The sequence below is a fragment of the Cygnus olor genome, chromosome 5, assembly GCF_009769625.2.
Source record: "Cygnus olor isolate bCygOlo1 chromosome 5, bCygOlo1.pri.v2, whole genome shotgun sequence".
In the NCBI taxonomy this organism is placed as follows: Eukaryota; Metazoa; Chordata; class Aves; order Anseriformes; family Anatidae; genus Cygnus; species Cygnus olor.
In genome coordinates, this window is record NC_049173.1 from 65,368,716 (window position 1) to 65,391,935 (window position 23,220).

The 23,220-nt window shown below is 38.2% G+C and overlaps 1 protein-coding gene across 15 annotated transcripts in view; it reads left to right on the forward strand.

The window, feature by feature from the left end:
• The window catches only part of MICAL2 (microtubule associated monooxygenase, calponin and LIM domain containing 2), a 163,971-nt gene that overhangs the window by 82,206 nt on the left and 58,545 nt on the right, over positions 1 to 23,220 (forward strand). For 7 of the 15 annotated variants that reach the window (XM_040559324.1, XM_040559323.1, XM_040559326.1 and 4 more), the window contains 15 exons: positions 460 to 576; positions 1,690 to 1,791; positions 3,440 to 3,595; positions 4,472 to 4,572; positions 6,197 to 6,454; positions 7,253 to 7,368; positions 8,570 to 8,696; positions 8,925 to 9,015; positions 9,108 to 9,255; positions 11,448 to 11,647; positions 12,048 to 12,160; positions 16,225 to 16,296; positions 16,880 to 17,029; positions 20,235 to 20,336; positions 20,958 to 21,089. In XM_040559324.1, the coding sequence (XP_040415258.1) occupies positions 460 to 576; positions 1,690 to 1,791; positions 3,440 to 3,595; positions 4,472 to 4,572; positions 6,197 to 6,454; positions 7,253 to 7,368; positions 8,570 to 8,696; positions 8,925 to 9,015; positions 9,108 to 9,255; positions 11,448 to 11,647; positions 12,048 to 12,160; positions 16,225 to 16,296; positions 16,880 to 17,029; positions 20,235 to 20,336; positions 20,958 to 21,089 (1,985 nt within the window). The remainder of the gene's footprint in view (positions 1 to 459; positions 577 to 1,689; positions 1,792 to 3,439; positions 3,596 to 4,471; positions 4,573 to 6,196; positions 6,455 to 7,252; positions 7,369 to 8,569; positions 8,697 to 8,924; positions 9,016 to 9,107; positions 9,256 to 11,447; positions 11,648 to 12,047; positions 12,161 to 16,224; positions 16,297 to 16,879; positions 17,030 to 20,234; positions 20,337 to 20,957; positions 21,090 to 23,220) is intronic. The other 8 variants (XM_040559335.1, XM_040559328.1, XM_040559336.1 and 5 more) reach the window with 2 other exon arrangements.

Sequence of the window (23,220 nt, forward strand, 5' to 3'; positions counted from 1 at the left end):
CAGCTCGTTAGACTGGAATTGCTAAACAGTAGGTTTTTATTACTACTGTATGAAGAATCTTGATATTCATTCTGGTATGTTAAAGATAGATGCACCCCTTAATCTAATGAGGAAGGAAGTGTGATTATTTTACAGGGAAATATTTTTATGTGCTGTAAAAATTTTCAGTCTTAAAATGGTCAATGTATTGGGTATGCAGATCCTTTAAATATCATTAAGAAGGCAAGCTCTAAACAAAAAAAGCTTATGAAAATCACAGAAGTGAGTTTTATTACCTATGAGACTGTGTTGGAAGAGGAAACTGAGACAGAAGAGAACATCCTGTGGCAATCGCTATACTTGAATTCATCACAATATAGGAAATAATAATGCTATATACTTTTCTTAACAATGAGTATCAACTTGATGAGCTGTGCTTGCTTATATATTAAATACATCTTTGCTTCTCACTGTTTGCAGGTATTCGACAACTTCAACTTATCCTCTTCAAAGTTGCACTTATTTTAGGAGTTGAAATTCATGTGAATCTAGAATTTGTGAAAGTCCTGGAACCTCCTGAAGATCAAGAAAATCAAAGTATTGTTTATCATAATGTGATTCTGTACACAGTAACTTCTTTTTATGTCAGGTCTCATGTGAAATCACTCAAGATAGTTGAATTCTGCATAAAGAAATGGGAATCTTTTGCCCTTCTTATTTAGCGAAGTTTGCTACATGCAATTGTAGGCATGATAAGTATCATTGTGACAGTGCTCTGATAATTCTTAAAATACGATCCAACTTGAAAGGTTGAGGTTTTGCACTATGCCTTCTGGCAGGTGTTTGAGGCTTTGTAGGGAGTCTGGTCTGGTTTTCTGGTATCTTCTTACAAAAACAATTCTTGATTGATAATATAATTATTGAAAATAGATTAAGTTCTCAGGGTCTCATTTTGCTTTCACGTTCAATATAGTCCCACTGGAGCACAGAGTCTTATCAGTCATCTTATGCAGATTTTTTTTTTTTAAGAAATAAAGAAAAATCTCTCTCAATTAGAATTTAGGGAGTAGTAGCAACAGATTTATATTTTTAATTACTTCATTAAAATACTATGCTATTTCTCTGTAAATGTTCATGTAGCAATGGTAGAACAAACAAAATGTTATAGGTAGTTAAAGCATATTATATAGCTTTTTTTAAATAGGGCAATACAAACATTTTCAGACAATGTTTTGTGTTAATGCAAAGATTAAATTTAGCTGCATTAGTATGTTTCTGTTAATTTGCATTTAGAAGACAGAATTAAAATTATTAAGAATAGGATGCTCTTTTTCTTCTTTTAAAGCCCAGTTCTTCCTGTTATTATACATGTTTACAGTCCTAATAGGGTCATTGGTGGGGGACATTCTGTGAGAATTAAGTGTTTTATGTATAGTCTGGTAATATCAGTTTTAAAGGAAGTTTAGTGCATTAGGTGATCCAAATAAAGGCTTCTTTTTTGTTGTCAGCTTATGAGCTTGACACCTTGCTTAATACAGCATGAACATAGCTTTGACTGCCGCAGAACTTCCCTGCACTGATCTGAGGCAGAACACGAGTCCGTTTGAATAGAAATGGACCATTTATCCTGATGCCCATTCTTCAAACTCTGAAAACACTTCTCTACTGTATTCCTGAAGAATGAATAAATATTATTCTTTATGTTTTTAGAGATAGGTTGGAGGGCTGAATTTCTCCCTGTGGATCACCCTTTGTCAGAGTATGAATTTGATGTTGTTATTGGTGCAGATGGCCGCAGGAACACATTAGAGGGTATGTGAATGTGTGCTTTTAGCTATACTAATTTTTTCTTGTAGGGTACATTGGAAGACCTGAAAGTCAGATGAGAACGAAAAGTAACAGGCTGCCTTTCAATACACCAATATCTGTGAAAACTAGTTTTTAATGTGCTACCTTCTACTTATCTTCAGAATAATCACCTAAATATCATTACTGATCCTCAAAACCATCTGTATTTGTATTGCCTTGAAAATATATCATGATGCCATTGCCTTGCTTCAATGTTAAGTAATTACATGATGATTTAACTTGAAGGGGGCTGACAAAATGCATTATCTTTACTATTGTGCCATACATTTCCACTACATGTTCGATCTAAAGACCAAAAGGTGACAGCTTTAATGAAGGCATCACAGGTATTAGTCTTGTGTAAAGATGATTTAACCTCAGAAGCAGCTACTTTGGAAACAATTTGCAAAGATAATAAATTACTGTAAGGGGGAAAAAAAAAACAAAACCACGTCCTCCATGAGCTTGAGCCATTGCTGAGAATTTGGACCACCTGAGCTGTCTTTGTTAGTGAGACACTGGTTAAGCTGCTCTTGTATCACATGAACAAACCTGTTTATCTAATTATATACCTTCCTTGTAGCTTTAATTATATCCATGTTAGTTTCAGGTCACTAAATACACCATTTCCCCTTTTTGTTAGTTTCATAGTTTGTCTGTTTATTCTTATGTCTGCCAAACACAATATACTATTTGGTGCACTAAAGATTGTTTACATACAGAAGCCGGTATTTTCATGTTAAATTTATCCCAATGAAATAACAAAAACCTACCAAAAAGCACAAAGAAAAAATTTTATAGGTGATTGATTTCTTATTAGAAAATGTACATATTCTCTGAAAAGCCATCTGCAATTGGCTAAAAATACTCTAAGGACCCCCTGTTCTACTTCACAATTTACTTAAGGATAAGGAGAATACACAGAGGGAAAAACTGAATGTGAAATTGCAAGATTACTGCTTAGCAGGCATTTTTGGGAAGAGAAGCTAACTAGGATGGAGTGAGAATGCACGTAATTTCACATTGAACTGCTCGCATTAGAAATAAAAGATAAGCACTGAATACTTTTCAACCCTCAATCTTTGAAAAGCCAGATTAGTTAGTAGCATGTGCAGCTAAGCACTGTTATAGAGGTTTCTATTTTTTCAGATTTTTCTCTGCTGCTTTTAACTACTGGTTTCTTGCATGTTTTTTCATACACTGTTTACCACCCATCTAACAAAAAATCCACTTGTTATTTAGCACGTAAAAATGTTCCCCCCCATTAAATTTACTTCACTATTTCCAGTTTGTTTGGTTTTTTAGTCATCATTTGTACTTAACTTCTTATGTTCAACTTCTTTCTATAGTTCCCCTCCCAACCTCAGTGGTTGTTTTTTGTTTGTTTGTTTTTTAAACAAGACTATCTTGAATATGGTACAGCTCTACTTTTGCAGCTGGGATTGGGGAGAAAAGACTTTGCATTCAAGGGAATTTTGGAGGAAAAACAAAATGTGCTGATTGTATGTTGTTTGATTAAGTGTTGGAGTAGACTGAGTTGCCTTCAACTGATGCTGCCTCAAAGTCTGATGTGAAGTTTCCAGTGTTTTTAGTTATTTTCTTTTCTTACCAGGTTTTAGGAGAAAGGAGTTTCGTGGAAAGCTGGCTATAGCTATCACTGCCAATTTTATAAACAGAAATACAACTGCAGAAGCCAAGGTAGAAGAAATTAGTGGTGTTGCTTTCATCTTCAATCAGAAGTTCTTCCAGGACCTTAAAGAGGAAACGGGTGGGTGGATCCTCATTTTTTTGACAAATAAATACAAGAGACAGTAGAGGAAGTCTTTATCTGCAGGCCCACCCTCCCATTCCTATTAACATTAATTTGGATATATTTTATTTAAAAGCAAGTAATAAAATGCTAATGATGTCAGAATGCTGCCAAGGGAGGTGTCCATTTATGGTACAGTAGCATTTTTTTAGCTTGGGTATTGCCACATCATAGCTTGTTATAATGTTTAAATTCTTCTCAACTGTAAAAATGTCAGCTATGTCCAAATTTAGAAGAGCATTTTCAGTGACCACAGTTTTCCCTTAAGACATAGTTTGTTTTGTTTGTATCTGTTCACATACTGAACAGCTTAAACCCTGTGAAAAGGGCTTTGCCCTTCTGGGAGGAGTTTGTTCTTGCTTTTTGATGTGTAAATCTGATAAACTGGAAAGAACTAGATGGGAGTCTGCCATAGATACTTAAAATATAAACTGTGAAATATAGCTGTATGAAAAAGGGTTTCAGAACAGATGTACCTACTGGCAGTACAAGCAACTCCATTCTTGATTTACAACTGATTTGTTAGTTTTGTTGTTATAACTGACACTCAAACTCCTGGTTAGAGCCAATGCCAAAGTTCTAGCAACCTACAAAGCATGTTGTTTCCTTTACTCTCCTTTTCTACCTCAGAAGATTAGTAAGGCTGCAGTTAACTATTTCTTAGTAGGATGCCAAATACCTTTAAATTATGTGGGGATAAACTCCTGGGGGTTAAGACCAATATCCTTGGGAAAATGAATGTATCCCAAGAAGGAATTTGTGGGCATCGGTCACGTTGTTAGTAAATGTCACAGAAAATGCATTGTACTTCATAACAAATGTGTTATCTTTCAGGAATTGACCTAGAGAATATTGTTTACTACAAAGATAGCACTCATTATTTTGTGATGACAGCAAAAAAACAGAGTCTTCTGGACAAAGGAGTGATTATTAACGTACGTAAAAATCCTGGGTAAAACCTCACTTTGGTTACTTGGCACAGACTAAGTGTGAACATCTGCATAAATGTTGCTGCATGTTGTAGAATGTGTTTATAGACTTACTAGGCCACTTAATTAAAGCTCAGATCACTTAGATCTTACTCCGTTGAGTGACGTTTTTTTTTTCCCCTCAGGCAGCACAAAGTTTCTGATGAGAACTGAAAGTGATACTTCCTAAATTTGTCAGTTCTGAAACGGACTGAAATGGGATCTTGGAAATGCATGGTGTGGTCATCACACCAGAAAATAAAAAACTAATTTATTTAAAGGTTAACCTAGCACAGCTGTGTCCAGTTTTCATGAGGCAAACAAGGAAGTGTTAAGATCCACACAAGGCTAAAATGCCAATTCTCCAAAGTTGATGAAACATCATAGAGTCCATAAATAATATGTTCTGAACTTTCAAAAGTACTTGGGAACTTCTGAGGCCTTTTGAAAAGCATTTTTTTTCCTTTTATTTTTTTTCCCTTCTCTAAGATGGGGAGGTTGTTCTCTTTTGTTTCTAGAAAGCGTTTTGGCACTGTTTAAATTTCTCTTCCAGGAAATGCAGTAGTAGTCAATTTTTCTTGCAAAGTAAGATGTTGCCAAAACAGTCAAGTATAATTTCCCAGAGGAAGTGTTTGTAGGGAGCTATCAAAAGGTTTCTTTCTGATGGGACCATTTAACTTGGTGCCACAATTTTCAGTATTTTTGGAGGATGCCAGCTTCCAGGATAGAGCAGCCAGGCTGGGAGAGGTGAAGGACGGCCACCCCAGAGGTGATGGGAGAGCAGTAGGTGGCCTCTGGGGTTGAGGGGCTGGTGCCTGTAGGTAGGCACAGCCTCATGAGAGCTGTGAGGAGTTTGGGGAGGAAGGGCTGTGGCCTTGCAAGTTGTTTCCCTGAGCCACTCATGTCTGAGTGAAGAAAACAATCTGCCTAAAGACAGCTGGGCTAATAGCAGTTCTGTGGCATCATCCCTGCGATTAGGGTCTCATCCACAATTAAGCTGTAAATAGAAACTGCCTTATTAATAATTGTTGGCTTTAAGTAGAATGACCTGTAAAGGCAGGGTCCTTTACCACACTGTCTGGAAAAAAACAAAACAAAACAAAAACCAACAGCCCCAAACAGAAGAGCAGAAAAATTTGCATAGTCCATGTTAAAATTTGGTGTTACTGAAATATTAAGTCAAGCCTTCAGGCTCAGGACAACATGTTATTACATCAGTATGTAGATATTTCTGCTCCCATGTGATTTCATATGTGAGGTGCACACACATAGGAAAAAGCACTGTGGTGATGGTGATAACATCTTTTGATAGCACAGAAGTTATGAAAATAACCCGTAGTCGAGGAGCTGGGAGGTTCTATCGTCTTTTATTGTAAATAAAGGTGCTTTTCAGTATTGGCATAGAGAGTTCCTGTTTGGGGTAGTACAATAACCTGTGTTTGTGTACTAACTTCTCAGAGATGATAACAAATTTCCCTTGGTTCTCTATACCAGGAGATGTAGAGTTGCCACTCTGATGCTACGAGACTTCGATGCTGCAATTCAGAGAGGATAGTTGGAGTATCTAATTCAGCATGCCTCTGTTTTGCAGGACTATATTGATACTGAATTGCTCCTCTGTGGAGAAAATGTGAACCAGAGCAATTTGCTGTCCTATGCCCGAGAAGCTGCTGACTTTGCAACCAACTACCAGCTGCCATCCTTGGATTTTGCAATTAATCACTATGGGCAACCAGACGTAGCAATGTTTGATTTTACCTCTATGTACGCATCTGAGAATGCTGCACTGGTGAGAGAGAGGCACAGACATCAGCTCCTGGTGGCACTTGTTGGAGATAGTTTACTTGAGGTATATTTAGGGATATCTTCCAAATAGTGTTTTTTCTTTGTCTGTTTTTAAAATCTAGCCATTCTGTCTTTCTTGCAAAATAAACTTTATTTTCTCTTACATGTTCTGAAACAATGGTACCTTCTTTGGAATAGGATTTTCTCTCTTCTCTTTGCCGTAGTTCATGTCATAACTAATGTTTGGCTGGCAGTCTCTGGCTGAGATTTTTTTGCTTTATCCAAGTTTTATTTCTGTCTGAAAACTATGAGCTGTGTGTCCTCAGCTTGGGTGCATGGCATAACTCTCCTGACTTCAATAAGAGGGAAAAACTTAATCCAAATTTTACTGCAGTCTTTTTGCCTCAATACGTTCTCTTTCTGAAGTGAAAAGTGTATGTTACAGCTAATGTATATATATTTCTTTTACTCACGGTGACAGCCTGAAGTGTTTGAAAAGATCAGTTAAAATCAAAATTAGGAGATGAAAAGAAAGGTATTCTCCCTTCCTTCCCCCCCCCTTTTTTTTAGCTTAACTGATTTTTGATTATTCAGAGTCTTTTTTTTTTCCCCAGCCTTTACCTTATCAAGTTAAGAAATTTGTTTTTAAATATAGCATATTTTTTAAAGTATTTTCTTAAATACGACATGGAGGAGAGAAACCTCTAAAAACTAAAAGAGTTGGTTAGATTTTATTTTAACTCTTTCTGGGCTGCTTTTCTAAGACAGTATGAAACCCTAGGCTCCAAATTCACATGGCAAGTTACTTTTGCAATAAGACGTCAAGAAATACAAGGAACTAAAATGTAAATGCTTCTTACAGCCCTTCTGGCCAATGGGTACTGGCTGTGCAAGAGGCTTCTTAGCTGCTTTTGATACCGTATGGATGGTGCGGAGCTGGGCTCAAGGAAAACCCCCATTAGAAATCCTTGCTGAACGGTGAGTACTGCTTTTGTCTTCTCTATTGCTTTCAAAGTATTTTAAGGAGCTGTAGTGTTGGTAGAAGGCAGTGGAAGATGAAATGCCAATAGGAGAAATATTTTGCTTCCCTGCAATGGCATTGGGTTGAAATTACCTTTTCTTTTAGGTTACTAACAATTTGCAATGGCTCTAGGCTGTTGTTTTGTAAGCTCCTGAACACTGATACAGATTGAGCAACGTGTGTGGTGTGGGCCTAAATCACTAATTTAAATTGTGAATGACTAGAATCAAGTATAATAATTGAGTGGAAAAAATCAAGCTATTTGTCAAGCACTAATCCGTCAACCATCTCAGCACCTGTATTTTTAATTAGAAAAAAATGTTTTTTCCTGAAACATGTATAAACAAATACCATTTATGAAGGTCATTGGTTTTAAAGTATCTGTCATTTTAACTTTACATTTTAGCAATTGGCACCCTCTTTATTTTGATTGATAAATATGTGGCAAAGATGAATTGCTTTAATGCCAAATCATAAGCTTCTCTGTGTAATGTCTTTCTGAACAGAGCAAAATCCTGTTGTTAACTACACCAGTAATCCTGGTGTGGCCATGGTCAGTGGTTGAAGTTGCTGACTTGGGTCCTTACAGCAGCTGCACTGCTGTTTTAGGGGCAGATACGCAGTAGAAATAGTCATGGTTGTGGTAATGCAAGTAGGAGCATTACTAAGTACAGTTCTTTGAGGAGTTTTAAGATAGAAGCCTGTGGGATGACTCAAACACGGCATAGTCCCAAATGGAAAATTGAACAGCATAATAGAAAAGGCTGGGGTGGTTATAGGAATTGTAGAATGATGGGATTTAGTGCTGTTATGTGGTAAAGAAGTTACTCCTTGGGTGGAGGTTAAAGCAAAAGCAGATGACTGTATGATGTAACCTCCTTTTAAATTTTTCTTCTTTCTCTTCTTCTTGCTCTTCCTGCCTCAGGAAAATATGGGTATAAGTTCTAAGTCTGTCTTTTTGTTGTCCTTTTTCTGTCTGGCATCCTTCTCTTGCTGAGCAGGGATAAGAAATGGTGTGGATGCATTATACGTGTAGTGCATGACACTTGTCCTGGCAGAATCAAAATAAAGGTTCAGGTAACTGCAAAAAAATAAGATACTCATAAAATAATAAATATGTTATAATCACTATCTTTTGCATCTTTTTTTCTTTATAAGAGAAAGCATTTATCGACTCTTGCCTCAGACTACACCTGAAAATATTAACAAGAACTTTGACCAGTATACCATTGACCCAGGAACAAGATACCCGAACTTGAACTCAAGCTGTGTTCGACCTCACCAGGTCAGTGCTTAAAAGGCTTGTTTGTAAAATCACAGATGCCTGTTCTTTTGTTTGTTTTTGTTTTTGTTTTTCCCAGGACATATACAGCCACAAGTAGTGCATAAACAAGATCTTCAGGAGATTCCTTAGTTCAGATCCATCTGTTGATAAAGTTAACCTAGAAAGAAATTATCTTTTTTCTCCTCCAAGCAATTCTGATGTTGTGTTACAAATCACTTTTATTTGTAGGTGAGACAGTTATTTGTTACCAATGAGTTACAGCAATGTCCTCTTGAAAGAGTAAGCTCCGTTAGAAGATCTGTGAATCTCTCAAGACATGGTATGTGACATCTCATGTTTGTGTGGCTTAATATTTGGAGTTTTCTGAACATAAAAAAACTGATTGAAATGTTTGATCTCGACTAACTGCAGAGTCGGATATTCGGCCTAACAAGCTGTTGACCTGGTGTCAGAAACAGACAGAAGGGTACCGTAATGTTAGCGTCACAGACCTGACTACCTCCTGGAAAAGTGGCCTTGCACTGTGTGCAATTATCCATCGCTTCAGACCTGACCTCATGTAAGTGGCATCTGTAGATTTTGTTAAGTGTAGCGTATATTAAGTATTCAACGAAGTATAGTGTAAGAGCAGCCAGAATAACAATGACAGTCTACAGTTTCCTTCAGTTGCTTGTTTTTTTGCAAGGGAATGCACACCATGACTGGCCTTGGGGGACAGGAAAATGGGGTTGGTTTTGTTTTGCCTTTTTTTTTTCTGTGCATGTCCTTGCATGCCATTTAAAACAAAATATATAGGCTTTTAAAAAGCCAGGAAGGCTTTGAACCTTATGACTTTTGATCATGTTTGTGGGAGTCACTTGGCTATTTAAAACAAAAATTGCAATGCTTGCAGAATGTGAGAATTGTATTCCTAGGTCCCTGAAGACTGCTTTTTAGAGTATGCTTAAAACCACAGCCATAATGGCACTGTCATGAGTTCCAAAAATACCTGGATGAGTCTTAAATGAGTTGTCCTCGATGAGTTGTAGTGGTTGCGACAATAGTAGTGTAGACAAACCTTGGGCCGCAGAGGTGCCGTGGGAAATGGCAGCTTTGCACAGCTCTGTCCAGAAGAGTGCTGTGCAACAAGGGATGGCCCTTGAAAATTTACTGCTTTAGGGATTGAATCTGTGCCAGCATCTACCCTTATATTGTGATTCAGGGGTCCTCACTGTACAAGGCCTGACTTCTTATATATGAATATTTTACAAGGTTTTTCAGTTAGATACAGGAGGGTTGGTGTGTAACAGATGGCAGGAATGGCCATTGCTGGCAGTGGGTTACTGGGCCTGCTTGATGATATCTATAGCGAGGCCACTCTTCTGTCCTGTCCCGGGTCTCCAAAATGCACTGGATGCATTTTCTTGCCTTCCTATATGGGTTAGTCACCCACAGATTTAGGACTTGTGGATGAATTATTGTCAGCCTCCCTTTACAGTGGATAAATGAAAGAAATTATTGAACTTTTTTATGAGGTGTGATAGTGTGTGGGATGGAAAAAAAAAAAAAAAAAAAGGAATGATGCCCAGGGTACTTCTTTGTATAGCTTTGCCTGAGGATGTGCGGACGTGCTAGCCTTGTAAGAAAATTTTCTTGGTTGTTTTTTTTTTATTTTTTTTTTTCTCAGGTTATTTTTAAAAAATGAGGGTTACGAATAGTTTTGTTGCCACAGAAGACAGAGTGTAGAAAGCAAATTGATCTTTGTGTGTGGAAAGTATGCCTCTTAAACACTGCTCTCTAGAAAGCTGATAGATTTATCTTCCTGAGCTAACAGACATCCTGCTGTTTTATTAACATTGTGTTTGGTCTCATTGGCTTTTTGTGTTACACGGGACTGCTGAAGGACATGGCCAGATGAGAGCCAGGCAGGCCCAGCAGGAGGCAGCGCTGGGGCAGAGGGCTGCCTGCACCCCCTGGCTCCAGAAGCAGGCCTGAGGGGTGGTGGGAAGAGAGAGATTCTTTGGGGGGTTCAAAAGCTCACACTTCTTATGAGGAGAGAGAAACTACCCTGCATGGAGCTTTGTACTTTATTCACGTGTTTATTTTAATCATGAATTTTGGAAGCCATTCAAGGGATTGGAGTCTTAAAATAAGTCCCGTAGAAAATGGGTTAGAGAATGGGTAATGCAGTTCCAGATGTGTGATACTTATTTAGTGCACTAATAAATCTGGTTGACGTAGACAGGAGCTCCTCATTCAAACTGTGTGTGTAACGCCTTAAAAAGAAATGTAGTGCCTGCGTGTGTGTGCATGCACACACGTATATCACGTTTGTTTTCTAAAATGCTAGTGTAAATTTACTACTTGTGGCTTTTGGTGCTTTATAGAACTAATAAAAACTGAAGAACCAATTGCTAACAGGTGAAATTCGTAGTAGCACAGCTGTATTTGGAGAGTAAAGAGGTTTATTAGCACTTCAGAGGAGGAATTGTGTTTTTTCATAAATAAGGGAATCCTTTTTTCTGAGACTACATCAAAATCCTGTCCTGTGAAATAGCTTTTAAATGACACTTCTGGCAAAGCTAGGCTTTTTCATAAGAAAACTCATATTGATGCTCTTACTTTTAGACTCTGTAGCTTTGACCTGGTGAAACGCCCATGCCCTCTCTCGTGGTGCTTTCCTGCACCCCTCTAACACGCAAGGAAGCGCTGTGTGTTTCTAAGGTCAGCAGGCAGCAAACAGCCACTGATGCCGGTGTGTTCTCCCTACAGAGATTTTGATGCTCTGAATGAAGAAGACATTGTCAAAAACAACCAACTGGCATTTGATGTTGCTGAGCGGGAATTTGGGATCCCCCCTGTGACTACAGGGAAGGAGGTGGGATCAGCCGGGGAGCCCGACAAGCTCAGTATGGTCATGTACCTCTCCAAGTTTTACGAGCTGTTCAGGGGCACACCTCTGCAGGCAGTAGGTAAGCTGAATTCAGACGGCTCTGAGTTCTCCCAGGTATGGGGTCTCCCAGGTATGGGGAATGGGAGCACTTCATAGAGGCTGCTCACAGGCACTGCTTCTGAGCCAAGAGCCCCTTCCCAGCTGAGTGATTCTGGCACGTGAACGTGTCTGCAATAGTTACCTTGCCCCTAGAAAAGGAAAGAGGGGAAAAACTTGATGGGAGACCAGGGTTTTGGAGGCCGTTGGTGGTTTCAGAGAACAGAAGCAGTTGGATAACTGTTGCTTGAAATCATTAAGTTAATGTATCAGGTCATCCTCTTGTAAGGATGACAGCCTAAGTCATGTCCATTCCTTGGTGTTTCTCTTCCTCTTTTAAAAAGTCACCCCGTACCTTGTATGATTTTTTTTTTTCTGAACAGATGCTGGGGACAAGCAAAATGGAGAAAATAATGATCTTTCTTCAGCAAAATCATCAAACTTCATCTTTAATAATTACATCAATTTAACTTTACCAAGAAAACGAGTACCGAAGGTAAGCTGTGAAGAAAGGCTTGCCCTGTATCTTTTTCTCTTTTAAAGAGATGAAAATAAACTTTCAGGTTCAGAAACAAGGGGGTTTTATATATCCTAGTATTAAAAGACCTGTAGAAGGATATTTTGTGCTCACATTAAAAAAAGTAAAATAAGATTCCAGAGTAAACTAAAATAACACACATGCAAATACTCAGTCCTTATGGTGTTTGTAATGATAAAACTGAATTATTGTCAGAGTCAAATTGCTGAAGCATTAGTAATAAACACAGTTAAGCATTCTCTGTAAATGCAAGTTTCTTAATCTCAGTGAGAATTTGTGTGTACTTGGGGAGAAATTGTATTAATTCTCCATGTCAATCTTCTTCAGCGAAGATAAAAGGAAGGGGAGGAGGATGTTTTATTTGGTGTGTTTATAAATTGCGGTTTCCAACTTAAAATGTTGGAGATCTTGGCTCTCTTACCTGTATTGTCTCTTGTATTTTCTTTCTGGAATTTTTTCAAAAGGCATTTTAAGAGGTTTTGTGTAATGCTAGATGCTAAGTTTATATTTTTTTGTGTGGGTGTTTTTTTTTGGTTGTTGTTTTGAAAGAAAGTCTGCAATTTCCCTGGGTATGGCTATTGAGAGCCCTTCAAACCCTTCTAGATATATAAATATAAAGCCTGCAAGGGTGACAAACAGTGGGCAAGACTGACTAACATGACTGAGATAATGATCTATTCATACATACCCATATACTTTTCTCTCCCTGTCACATATTAATGAAAACTTATTGACATGCCCTGTTTATGTCCCTGTATGAAACGCATCCATGCCTGTACATGTTGCAATTAAAGATTACAGGGCTTTGAAGGGGTATGGAGACTGGAATTAATACTTTGACATAGGATTGTGTGCAGTGGGAGTATTGTTTTTGTATTTCTGAATGGATTATAACTTCAAAAGTTTTGTATGATTTAATTTAAAAGTTACTGTAATTAAATTATTCAGTAATAAACTTTCACCCTCTGTCTATTCATTAACTTGGGCCTCTGCTGAAGGGAGACCTTAAGGAGGGGCTTCGCTTTCACAGCCAAACCTACGTTCATTTTAACTCCATTTTAAATGGGGAGTGTCTGCAAAACTTGGCTCTGAGGCAGCAGTGTCTCTCTGAGACTGCTCTAATCCAACTGATGCAGATTAACCAACACGAGTTAGACAGCAGCCCATACTCCTCCACCAGAATGAATTTAACTTGTGTTTTCTGAAATACAGCTTAATGCAAAACTGTTCCAGGTTTCGAGTTTCCTGGGATATGTAGAAATTAAGTTAGTTGTTGTGTTGTTTTTTTTGTTGTTGTTTTTTTATCTTTGTTTCCTTCATTCAGTATTTGCCACTGCAAATACTCTTAATTTTTGCCTGCAAAAATACACTTTTCCTACTTGTTTTTGTTTGGTGTCCTTACAGGTGTAAATGTATGTACTACATGTCTCAATGTTTTTAATATGTTGCTTTTTAAATTTGTTGCTATCTTACCTTTTCAGTTGCAGTAGAAATGTGGATTGATTTTTTTTTTTTGTTCTTCTCAATTGTCTGAAAAACTACTTGAGAATTTCCAGATATTTCCTAGAGTTAACTTACATCTCAAATTTTTTCCATCCCCAAACATACTTTCAAAACCAATGGACAGTCAGCTGCCCAGTAACCTCATATATCCTTGTGAGGAAATAACTTTTCCCTGCCACCTACATACACACAAAACAAAGTGACACATTTCCCAGCTAACCAAGCAGTGAGAAACTAAATAGGCAAAATAAACATTGCCTTTTCTTGTGGGTGACTTCTTTAGAAGAAAAACTTTTTTTTCATGACCACAATATTATTATTTTTCTCTAAGTTATTTGCAGAAGTAAATAGACTTTTGGTAGTGGGGAAAGCTTTCCATTACTAAGGCATACAGCCCTCCGACTAACCTCCTGTCATGAAATATGCCTTGTCTCATAACAGGAGGTGTAGTTCTTGGCACTACATGAAAGCATGAGGTAATTTGCCTGATGGGCCGCTTTGGTTTCACACCACAGGGGCTCGTTTGAAAGGAGAAGGGGAAGCAATATTTTGCAAATGAGCTTGGGGAGTGAGACTATCAAGGCCGCTTACTTTATATGAGGCTTTGCAGCCTTGTCATGGGCGGGACGTGAAGCTTGGCAAGAAGTACACTGATCAAGTTGGGACAGAGATTTGCAAAGGCCATAACCGTCAGAAACTATCTGGGAAACGAGGCTCCTTGGAAAGCAACTGCTTGAGTTAAATTGTGGCTGTGGCTTCACTGCTGTGGTTCTTTGCCCTGCACAGAGTGGTGTTGAGCACTATCCAGGTAGGACAGTAGGAGAGCACTTGTGTATCACAAAGTCCAAACCCACCTGGGGTAATGTAGTGTCGTGTGTCGCTTCCTGAACTCTCTGCACCATCCAGTTTGTTCTTTTATCTGGCTAGACAGGGAATCCTTATCTGGGTGTGACTGGTGAGAGACCAGGAAGTGGAGGCTGGAGCTGGTGTGGCAGTAGCTGCCCTTGCAGCCTCTGCAGGTCTCGGTAATGTTTTCCATTTTCCTACCAGTGTCAGCAGAGTTTGCGAGGAACTGAGATTTCCTGTGCTCCAGACTAAGAAATGAATCGAGGTGTTTGCACAACAAAGGGCACAATCCTCTTTCTTGGAGTTTTGCTAGGCAATTAAATTGCTTTGTTTTTCACTTTGTAAATAAGTTAATAAAAGTCCTTTATGTTGCTTCTGAAAGGCAACATCTTGTTTACTTCATTCACTTAGACAAATTCTGCTTTTATGTGGTACAGATTATTATGCAGAATACATTGTGCTGTTATGCTGTTCACTTTTTCTTGGTAGACTAATGATTATAGGTAGTGTAAAACTGGATTACTGAGAGGTGGTGCTTGAAAGACAGTGTACCAAAGCATGTGAAGTAATCAAAATATTGTCCTCTGATTCTTTCGGTATTTGCCCAGAAGATGTTTGAGATTACTTCTATTCACTGCATAATGATTTATTATAAACAGTGTATATGTAAAAAGAAAGCCTGTATTCTTTGATCTTTGTCTCCTTATTCTTTTTTTGTTGTTGTTTTAATTAGCTGAGCAGTCATTGAGTTGCAGTGTGGGCAAATGCAAATAAGTGGAATGTGGTTTATTGTTCATAAAATATAAACTAACATGACATTTACAAGACAAAAAGCCACCATGTCATAACTACATAAATTGTGCCATCTCTTAAAGACTGAATTTAATAAGAAAAGACACAAACTTTTAAGTATTGACTATTTTGCGAGTTCATGCAAACTGAGTGTGAAATATTGTTTGTTTGTGTAATTTCCAGTAAAATGACGGCATACATGCATAGCTTGAGCACAAAATAGGCTGGTTGCTTGCTTAAGTACTACTGTGTAAAACCAGAGTTGGGAAGGGGAACCCTGCAAGGGAGATGGACGTTTGAGGCAGACAACAATTGCTCCAAAAAAAGGGACATGTTTGCACTATGAAAACGTGGTCTGCATGCAGATATCTGAGTTGAAAGAGATGCAGAGCTATAGTGGAAGAGTGAGTTTTCTTGGATTGTCATATTTATCTGGAAACCAATGTAGTGTAGATTAAAATTCACAGAATAACTGATGCTCAGATGCCTTTTTCTTCAAGAGTGTGCTAATGCTTTATGAATTACGAAGTCATCAGTACTTAAGGAGGAATAGGCAAACACAAGGCTTGCAGGTCCTCTGTTGAACAAAGTGTGGGTTTTTCCCCAGCAGAGCCCAGTAGGAGCTCCCAGTTAGGGCTGCTGTTACATACATGACTACTGCCAGCAGGGCTTCTTGTGCAAGGAGCGATCCTGCTGAGCTGGGGGGGCCTAACGAGGGGTGCACTGGCACTGCTCACCCATAGTCATGGTATTTAACAGAGGCCAGACCACAAGACCACACTTAACCTGGTTGTGGATCTAATGCCTGGGGAAGAACAGATTGAATAAATTTGGTAGCTGTTATAGTAATGCATATACTTAGTTTTGCTTTACTGTTTCAGGTTGAAGGGAAAACAGAAGAAAATGAGACTAACAAAAGACGTCGAAAAGGTCTTTTTGGTGTCTTTGAGGAGGTTAGTGCTGAGCAGTGTCGACACGTACCCAGTTCTTTGATAAGCACCAGAGCTGAGGAGGCAGCGGAAGTTGGGGGGCTGGGACTTGGCCTTTTGTGCTTGGTAGGAACAAAAAGCCTGTCACCTTCAAACTTTGAATGCTCTGTTCTGTGTGTGGAAAACAAGCTAAACGTACTGAAATAATTTGAAAGAGATAAGAGCATTATGTAAATCACACCAGTTTTTCTTCTGACCCAAGAATGTTTAAGGTATAGGTGTGTTTGTTTGTTTTATTCCTCCCAACTCAGTTATTTGAACAATTTCTGTTTGAAGAGCTTGTATTTTCTGTCCACTCTCTCTGATTTAGTTACCTTTTTGACTCTCTGCTTTGTCATCCCTAGTACTGATGCATGTTCCCTTTTTACTGTGCTCTGGGACCAAAGAAAATAATTTTTCAGTGAATTTTGCATGCTAAGCAGTGTCGTTTTTAATATGCTATGGACTATATTTCCTCTCATCATTGGCTTGTAAGGATGTCACTTTCTCTCTTTACGAGCCTCATAGGTAAACTTGAGGAAAACCATAGCCTGTTGTTTTCTTGCAGGCTTCAGGCTTTTCAAGCCAAGCGACAAGTGTTGGGAAAGAACAGAATGATAGCAAAGAAGGAGTGAACCAGAATAAAGTTAAATCAATGGCAACTCAGCTGTTGGCCAAGTTTGAAGAAAATGCTCCAAATACAATGTTTCGGAGGCAGGTAGGTGATAGATGAACATAAGTCATTTCTGAAATTAAACAGTAGTCTCTCCTTGTGAACGTGATGCAGATCTCAGGGGGAAAAAAGTGGATCTGTTCGATGTTTGGATAGGGTTTTCTTTCCTTGTTTTTAATTCTTTATGCAAATTAAAGGGTATTCCTCTTAATTTTGCGGGAACAAATATAACTAAATAATATATAGATCATTGCATTTCAATATGCTATATTATAGTGCATATTAATATTGTGTGGAATTGCAGAGACTGGAAATCTCTTGTAAACCAGTCTGTAGGATTTCTCCTTTGTGTAGGAGTCTGGCTGTATGTGGTATTGCAGAATAACTTTTTTTTTCCTGTACTTTGTGAGTAAAGGTAACTAAATACCCTGCGGACTCTTTCTTTGTAGAACATTTAAAGAAAGCATAGGAAGGGAACCTAATCTTTTTGAAGATATGTCCAGCTTTTATTTTCATTCCTAAGGAAGGCATAGTAGAATATGTCTGAACATTTCACAGCACTTTCATAGTTTGTTGTTAATGCTGGCGCTGTTTTAAAATAATCCTGTGCTGTCATGGTAACAGTGATAATCCCCAAATCACACTTTAGCCAATGGGGTGGCTTAGTAAGTCAAACAAATTCAGGTCTGTCATCTGAAAGATCTGAAGGAAGGATATGCAAGGTGTCAAAGTTTTGTCAAGGGTGGTGGCTTTCTTAATTCTTTGTGCTTGTATGCATTTGTTTGTTTACATACTTAAGTCCTCAAAAAGTGTAGGCTTTATAGATGTCAAGTGACTTTCCCAGTCTAGGAACCGTTGCTGTTTGCACTCTTTCCAGCTACTTGTCTGTGCTCTGAGATTTCTGCGTGTCATAACTGAGCAGAACTTTGCTTGTCCATGTTCAAGGAAACCTTGTTGCATTATTACCTTCTGATCATAGCCTCTCTATGAACACGGAATTTTTTTGAATTTTAGGTACATCTTTGATGGTAAAAGGGTTGATAAAATGAGTAGGGGACAAAAATCTGCAAAGCATGTTGATTAAGCTCTATAATACTGTTTCTTTAAAAGCAACTTTTATTTCTTTCTGCCTCAGAAGATCTTAGAATTCTATTTACTGTCTTTCTTTTTTTCCCACTCTGTCTTCATAATTTAAAAATGCTTTACAAGGAGCAAATAGATAGACCAGCCCTGGTCTCTTCTGACTCTCCTGTTAATCCTCGCTTTGCTAAACCTAAGGATCCAAATCTTCTTCTACCTCAACCAAAAAGGCAGGTAGGAACTCATGTAGATAACACCTCACAATCATATCATTCCTCTTACTGCTGGGAAATCAATGTTATTGTGTAACTACAGAATCTATAAAATGATAATTGGATATAATCTGCAGAGTTAACAGATACATTTAGCTGAGAATTGTGAAAATCGCATTAAAGCTTAACATTGGTTTATACCTGCTTAACCAGGTGAGAAAAATATTTGCAAGAATCAGTAGCTGTATGGAAAGAACCATAAAAACCTAGAGGTGTTGATCTCCATGTTATCACATCTAGTATCCAAATTGTGTTTAGCATGCAGGAAAAGTACAGCAATAGCTAACAATTTTCTGTGCATGTACTTGATGCTTTTTGCTGTTGTAATGAATGATAAGGCAAAGGGAGTTTTCCACTGTGAGAAAACTGGCAAAATGTCTAAGCTAAAGGCTTGAGCATTGAAAAATCTCGTATTAATGCCCAGGTTTTCTACTTCATTGTGCAGCATCATATACTTGGGACAAAATTTTTGAGTACTTGGTTTAAATTTTCTCTTAGCATTTCTAAAGCAAGCAATCTTGTATCAAATAATGTTGATAATCACTTTAAATTAAAATTTTCAATTGCAGTAAATATTCTGTAGTGGTCTTCTCATTTTGCCGCAGACTACTCTTGCATCTGTATTGCATGTGGAAATCTCCAGGTCAGCTTGATGAAAACTGCATATTCATGAACTGTTTGAGAATTATTATTTTAAAGGCAGATGTGCTGTTCTGTAACGTCAAGAGCACACTGCAAGTTGATTGGAATTAGTTTTTCTTAATTTTAATTCTGAAGATTTTGGAAAGTTTGTATTGATTTGAATTGGACCAATGGGTTGAAGTAGAAAACTGTCATGAAAAAAACAACTGGAAGGTCGTTTTTAAGACTGAATTTAACAAAGCTGAACTGGTCCGGCTGTTTTATTTACTTCAAAAACTATTTCGTATAAAGATAGAAATTCAGAGACCCATTCTGAGCTCCTCAGAAAGTGCTTCAAATCTGAAAAGCATTATATCTCAACTCATGCCACACTAGATCAAGGATTATGCCAGGGACTACTGTTGGTATTTTTACAATTTGATTGACTAGTTTCAGGTAGATGTGATGCTAAAACAGAAGTTTGCTATAAAAACAAACAAAACCCTAGAATGAGACATTGTCACGTTCTTCTCCACTAATGCTGTCTGGGGTTATTCATTAAAAACTGAGGCAAAACTCAAGAAGGATGTGAAGACCTTCGTAAGTTATGTAGCACCAATGTATTTCAGTGCATGGACATGAGTAGTACACTTGCAGTAGATAGTGTGGAGAGAGTGCTGCGAGATCCAGGAGAACATTTCATTTCTTGTTCCGTGCATGACTGTGCTGCGCTTTTGGAAGCATCCTTAAAAGCTGAATATACTGCATGGTAGTGCAGAAAGCAGATTTTTTTCTCACTTCAAGTGTTTCCCAGTTTCAGGTGGTAGCTAGAACTGAACACGAGGTCAGGGAACCCAAACAGTCTTTAAATGGTTCTGATCATATGGCCAGGAGACCAAAGACTGTAGAAAAAACAGATACCCAGCCCAGTCTGTCAGAAACCTCTGAAAATCTTGCATCTGCCTGTTCCGCTGCATTTGTACTCTCTGGAGTGCTTAAGCGTCTTCAGAACCTGGAGGAAAAAATGAAGCAGGTGACAAGCAAATTCTTTTCCTTTCTCTCTCTTAACCACATATATTAATCTGTATACTGTATTTTCCCTGGATATGCTGGCATTTTCTCTGTTGATTTTAGGTTATATTAAGACAATAAAAACACTTCTTGCATACTTGCTGTATTCTGATGAGATGTATAACATTGACTGAAATCTCTCTCTCTTCGCTTTCTCCTTCGCTTTCTCCTTCTCCTTGGCTTTTCTTTCCTGGCTCTTACTGCAGAAAAGAGCTCAGACCATAGCAAATAGAGAATTCCATAAAAAGAACATTAAAGAGAAAGCAGCACATCTTGCCTCAATGTTTGGATACATGGAGTTTCCAAAGGTGAATATTAGGTTTTGCACCTACAGTGCAAAAGAGTTAGAAGACATATCTGAGAATTCATGGGGGAAAAAGATTGCCATGGTTTTGTTTTTAATTTTCTTTTCATCCTGGGTAGATCTGAAGGGTCATTTGGATTCTATTGAAACTGCTGAAAAGCTTTAAATATTATTGCATAATTTAATTGAGGTAAAACATAATCTAAATCATAAAACTAGTCAGAGTACTTTTGTATAAGGGAAATGTCTTAAAATACACTGCGTGTTGCATGTAAGTGTACACAGGTAGCTTGTAGTTTCTAAGGAACTGGTAAGCAGTAGCTCTCAGTCAGCAAAATTTGGCATTTAGAGTTTTGTTATGCTTTCTCCCAGTGCTATGTTACCTTGGTGCCCGCTGCAATCAATTTTGCAAGAAAATTGAGTACAGTAATACTATTTGATGTGAAGGTTTTGCCATGATGATTTCCATGGCTCCTCACTATGAAGAAGTAAAGAACGGTGGAAAATCATAGTCATTATCTATTTTTTTTTTTTTTTTTTGGTGCATGACTGTGAAATTACTCTCTTAACCTGTGCTAATGTCACTCTCTGTTGGATAACTCTCCTCTGTTTCTGCTCTACACAGAGTAAGCTGCCTACTAAAGGCTTATCCCATTCTCAGCCCCCAACTCCCTCTTGCCTTCTACCTCATGATTCAGCTGCTGCCTGTCCTCCGTCATCTGTAGGTTCAACTTCTCCTGCGCTTCCTTCTAGACAGGTACTCTATTAACAGATTTTTCCTGTAAAATCCAAACTTGTGCTAAAGTTGCTTGAGAAATAGCTTGTATGGAAGGTGCTGCCTTTGCACGGTGGATCTATTGGGTAGTTTGTATTTCACATACAAATTAAACTTTACTTTCTTCGCTGTTGTTAATTTTGCATGTTTGTAAGAGGAAAGTCAACACTAAAAGTAGTTTGGGTATAAAGCTGAAGAACAGAGTAAATACTTGAGAAAACTTTTACTTAAATTCAGAAATTTTTGCATCACTGCTTATTTTAATGTTAAAATTATAAACAGTAATTATCTGTTGTTGGATAATACCACAGATATGCCTAGGAGAGAGTGAGTTCCATGTTGTGTGTATATAACTGGATGTTATGGGATTGGTTAATTGTGCTGTGGGTTATTTTTCTTTTCATAATACTATCAGTTGGGCCTGCAGGGAAGAACCTGGATCATACTGTTTATTTTAAATGGAGGATGTGTGTTAGAATTCTATGAGCACTTGTTGGCGCAGGCAGACTTTAATGTTGTTTTCTTTGTTTGCTTATTTGTACTTTAAATTTGCTTCTGAGGATTAATTGCCAGAACATAGTTCCTTGTAACAGCAGGCTTCACACAGAGGAAACATGCATATGCTTAATGAAAGCAATTAGATAATACTTAAATCAGAGGTATTCAGCTCTTACTACTTATGCCAGTGTTGCTTTTGTGTGTGAAAGATGAGATGGCATTGGCTTCTAACTCCTCTGTTTCAGGATTTCAATTGAGGAAAGTTGGATAATTTACAGCTTTTCAGGGCCAGTAAAGGCCCAGGTTCCCTTTACTTCACCCAGATTATGTAGCAGCAGGCTGGTAACACTGCAGTATTGAATAGACTTGGAGTGGACATCAGGGTGGAAACATCAAGTTTCTAGAAGCATTGGAGGTGGCTGCTGTGACCCAGTGTAGGCACTGCTGGAGCTGGTGGCCCTGCTGTCTGACACACAAAAGAAGTGCTGTTCAGCAAAATCGGGTACTGTCTCCATTTACTGGGAGAAAGGCCAAAGCATTCTGCCTGATCTTGTGTTTAAATAACAGTAGTTTTATGAAATATTCATGAGTATTACCCAACTTCAGGAAAGTCAAGGCTGAAGGTGATTTCCTGTCTAATGGGTATTCAGCAGGATTATTTAGTGGAATTAGTCTAGATCACTTTAGGATTTTGTGTTTTTTTTGTGTGTTTGGTGTGTTAGTTTGGTTGTTTTCCACCATATTGTTGATGCTAGGAGGTATATCAAAAAGACTCTCTTCTTCCCTCATTCCCCAGGAGAATATAGGCTACGAGCCCTTCAAGGACATTGCAAGCCCAGCAGGTGCCTAACTCCTATAATCCTCTAATCCCCTTCAGCCTCAAAATCATTCCTTTGCCTAGATTCACCTCTTACTTTTTATGACCTAGGAGGTATAACATTTGATGGACTTAAAGCAAAGTAATGGTTTTCAAAATATTAGGGTCTGTTGCTCTTTTGTTTTGGAGTAAAATTGTGGTGCTACAAAAAGAGTAAAAATCAATGTGAACTAGTCTTTAGCAAATGAGAACTAGGCTCTTAATTTCGTTATAAGCAATACTTTTGCTTATAACCCTGCTTTTGGCAGGGTGAAGCACATTTGAGGCTAGAAAAGCTTGTTCTGTCACCAGCACAGTACATGTACCTTCATCTTATTTGGTACATTGTTGCTTGGTTAGGTAGGACTACATTTAGTCTTTAGTATACCTACGCACATGGACATGCTGATGCTTAGTATATTGCTCCACAGGCTTGTACAGTCTCGGGTCCTCCTATATACTGTATGCTCTGCACATGTCTAAATATAGTGCATTCAGCACAGCATAGTTGAGAATTTTCAAGTAGCCTGGTAATTAACAGGCTAGCATTTACTTTCCCCCACTCTGAGGCAGATGTGATAATAGAAAACTGATCCAAATGAACCCCAACTGATGATGGATTGTTGTAAATATTTTAGTGGGAAAGGTAGTAATTTAACAACAACAGCAGCAACAAAATGCCAACCCTTGAGGTTTTTTTCCAAGGTTGCCAGTGAACACAAGTGGTGTTGCTGGTCTTGCCCTTGCTACAGGGGTTAC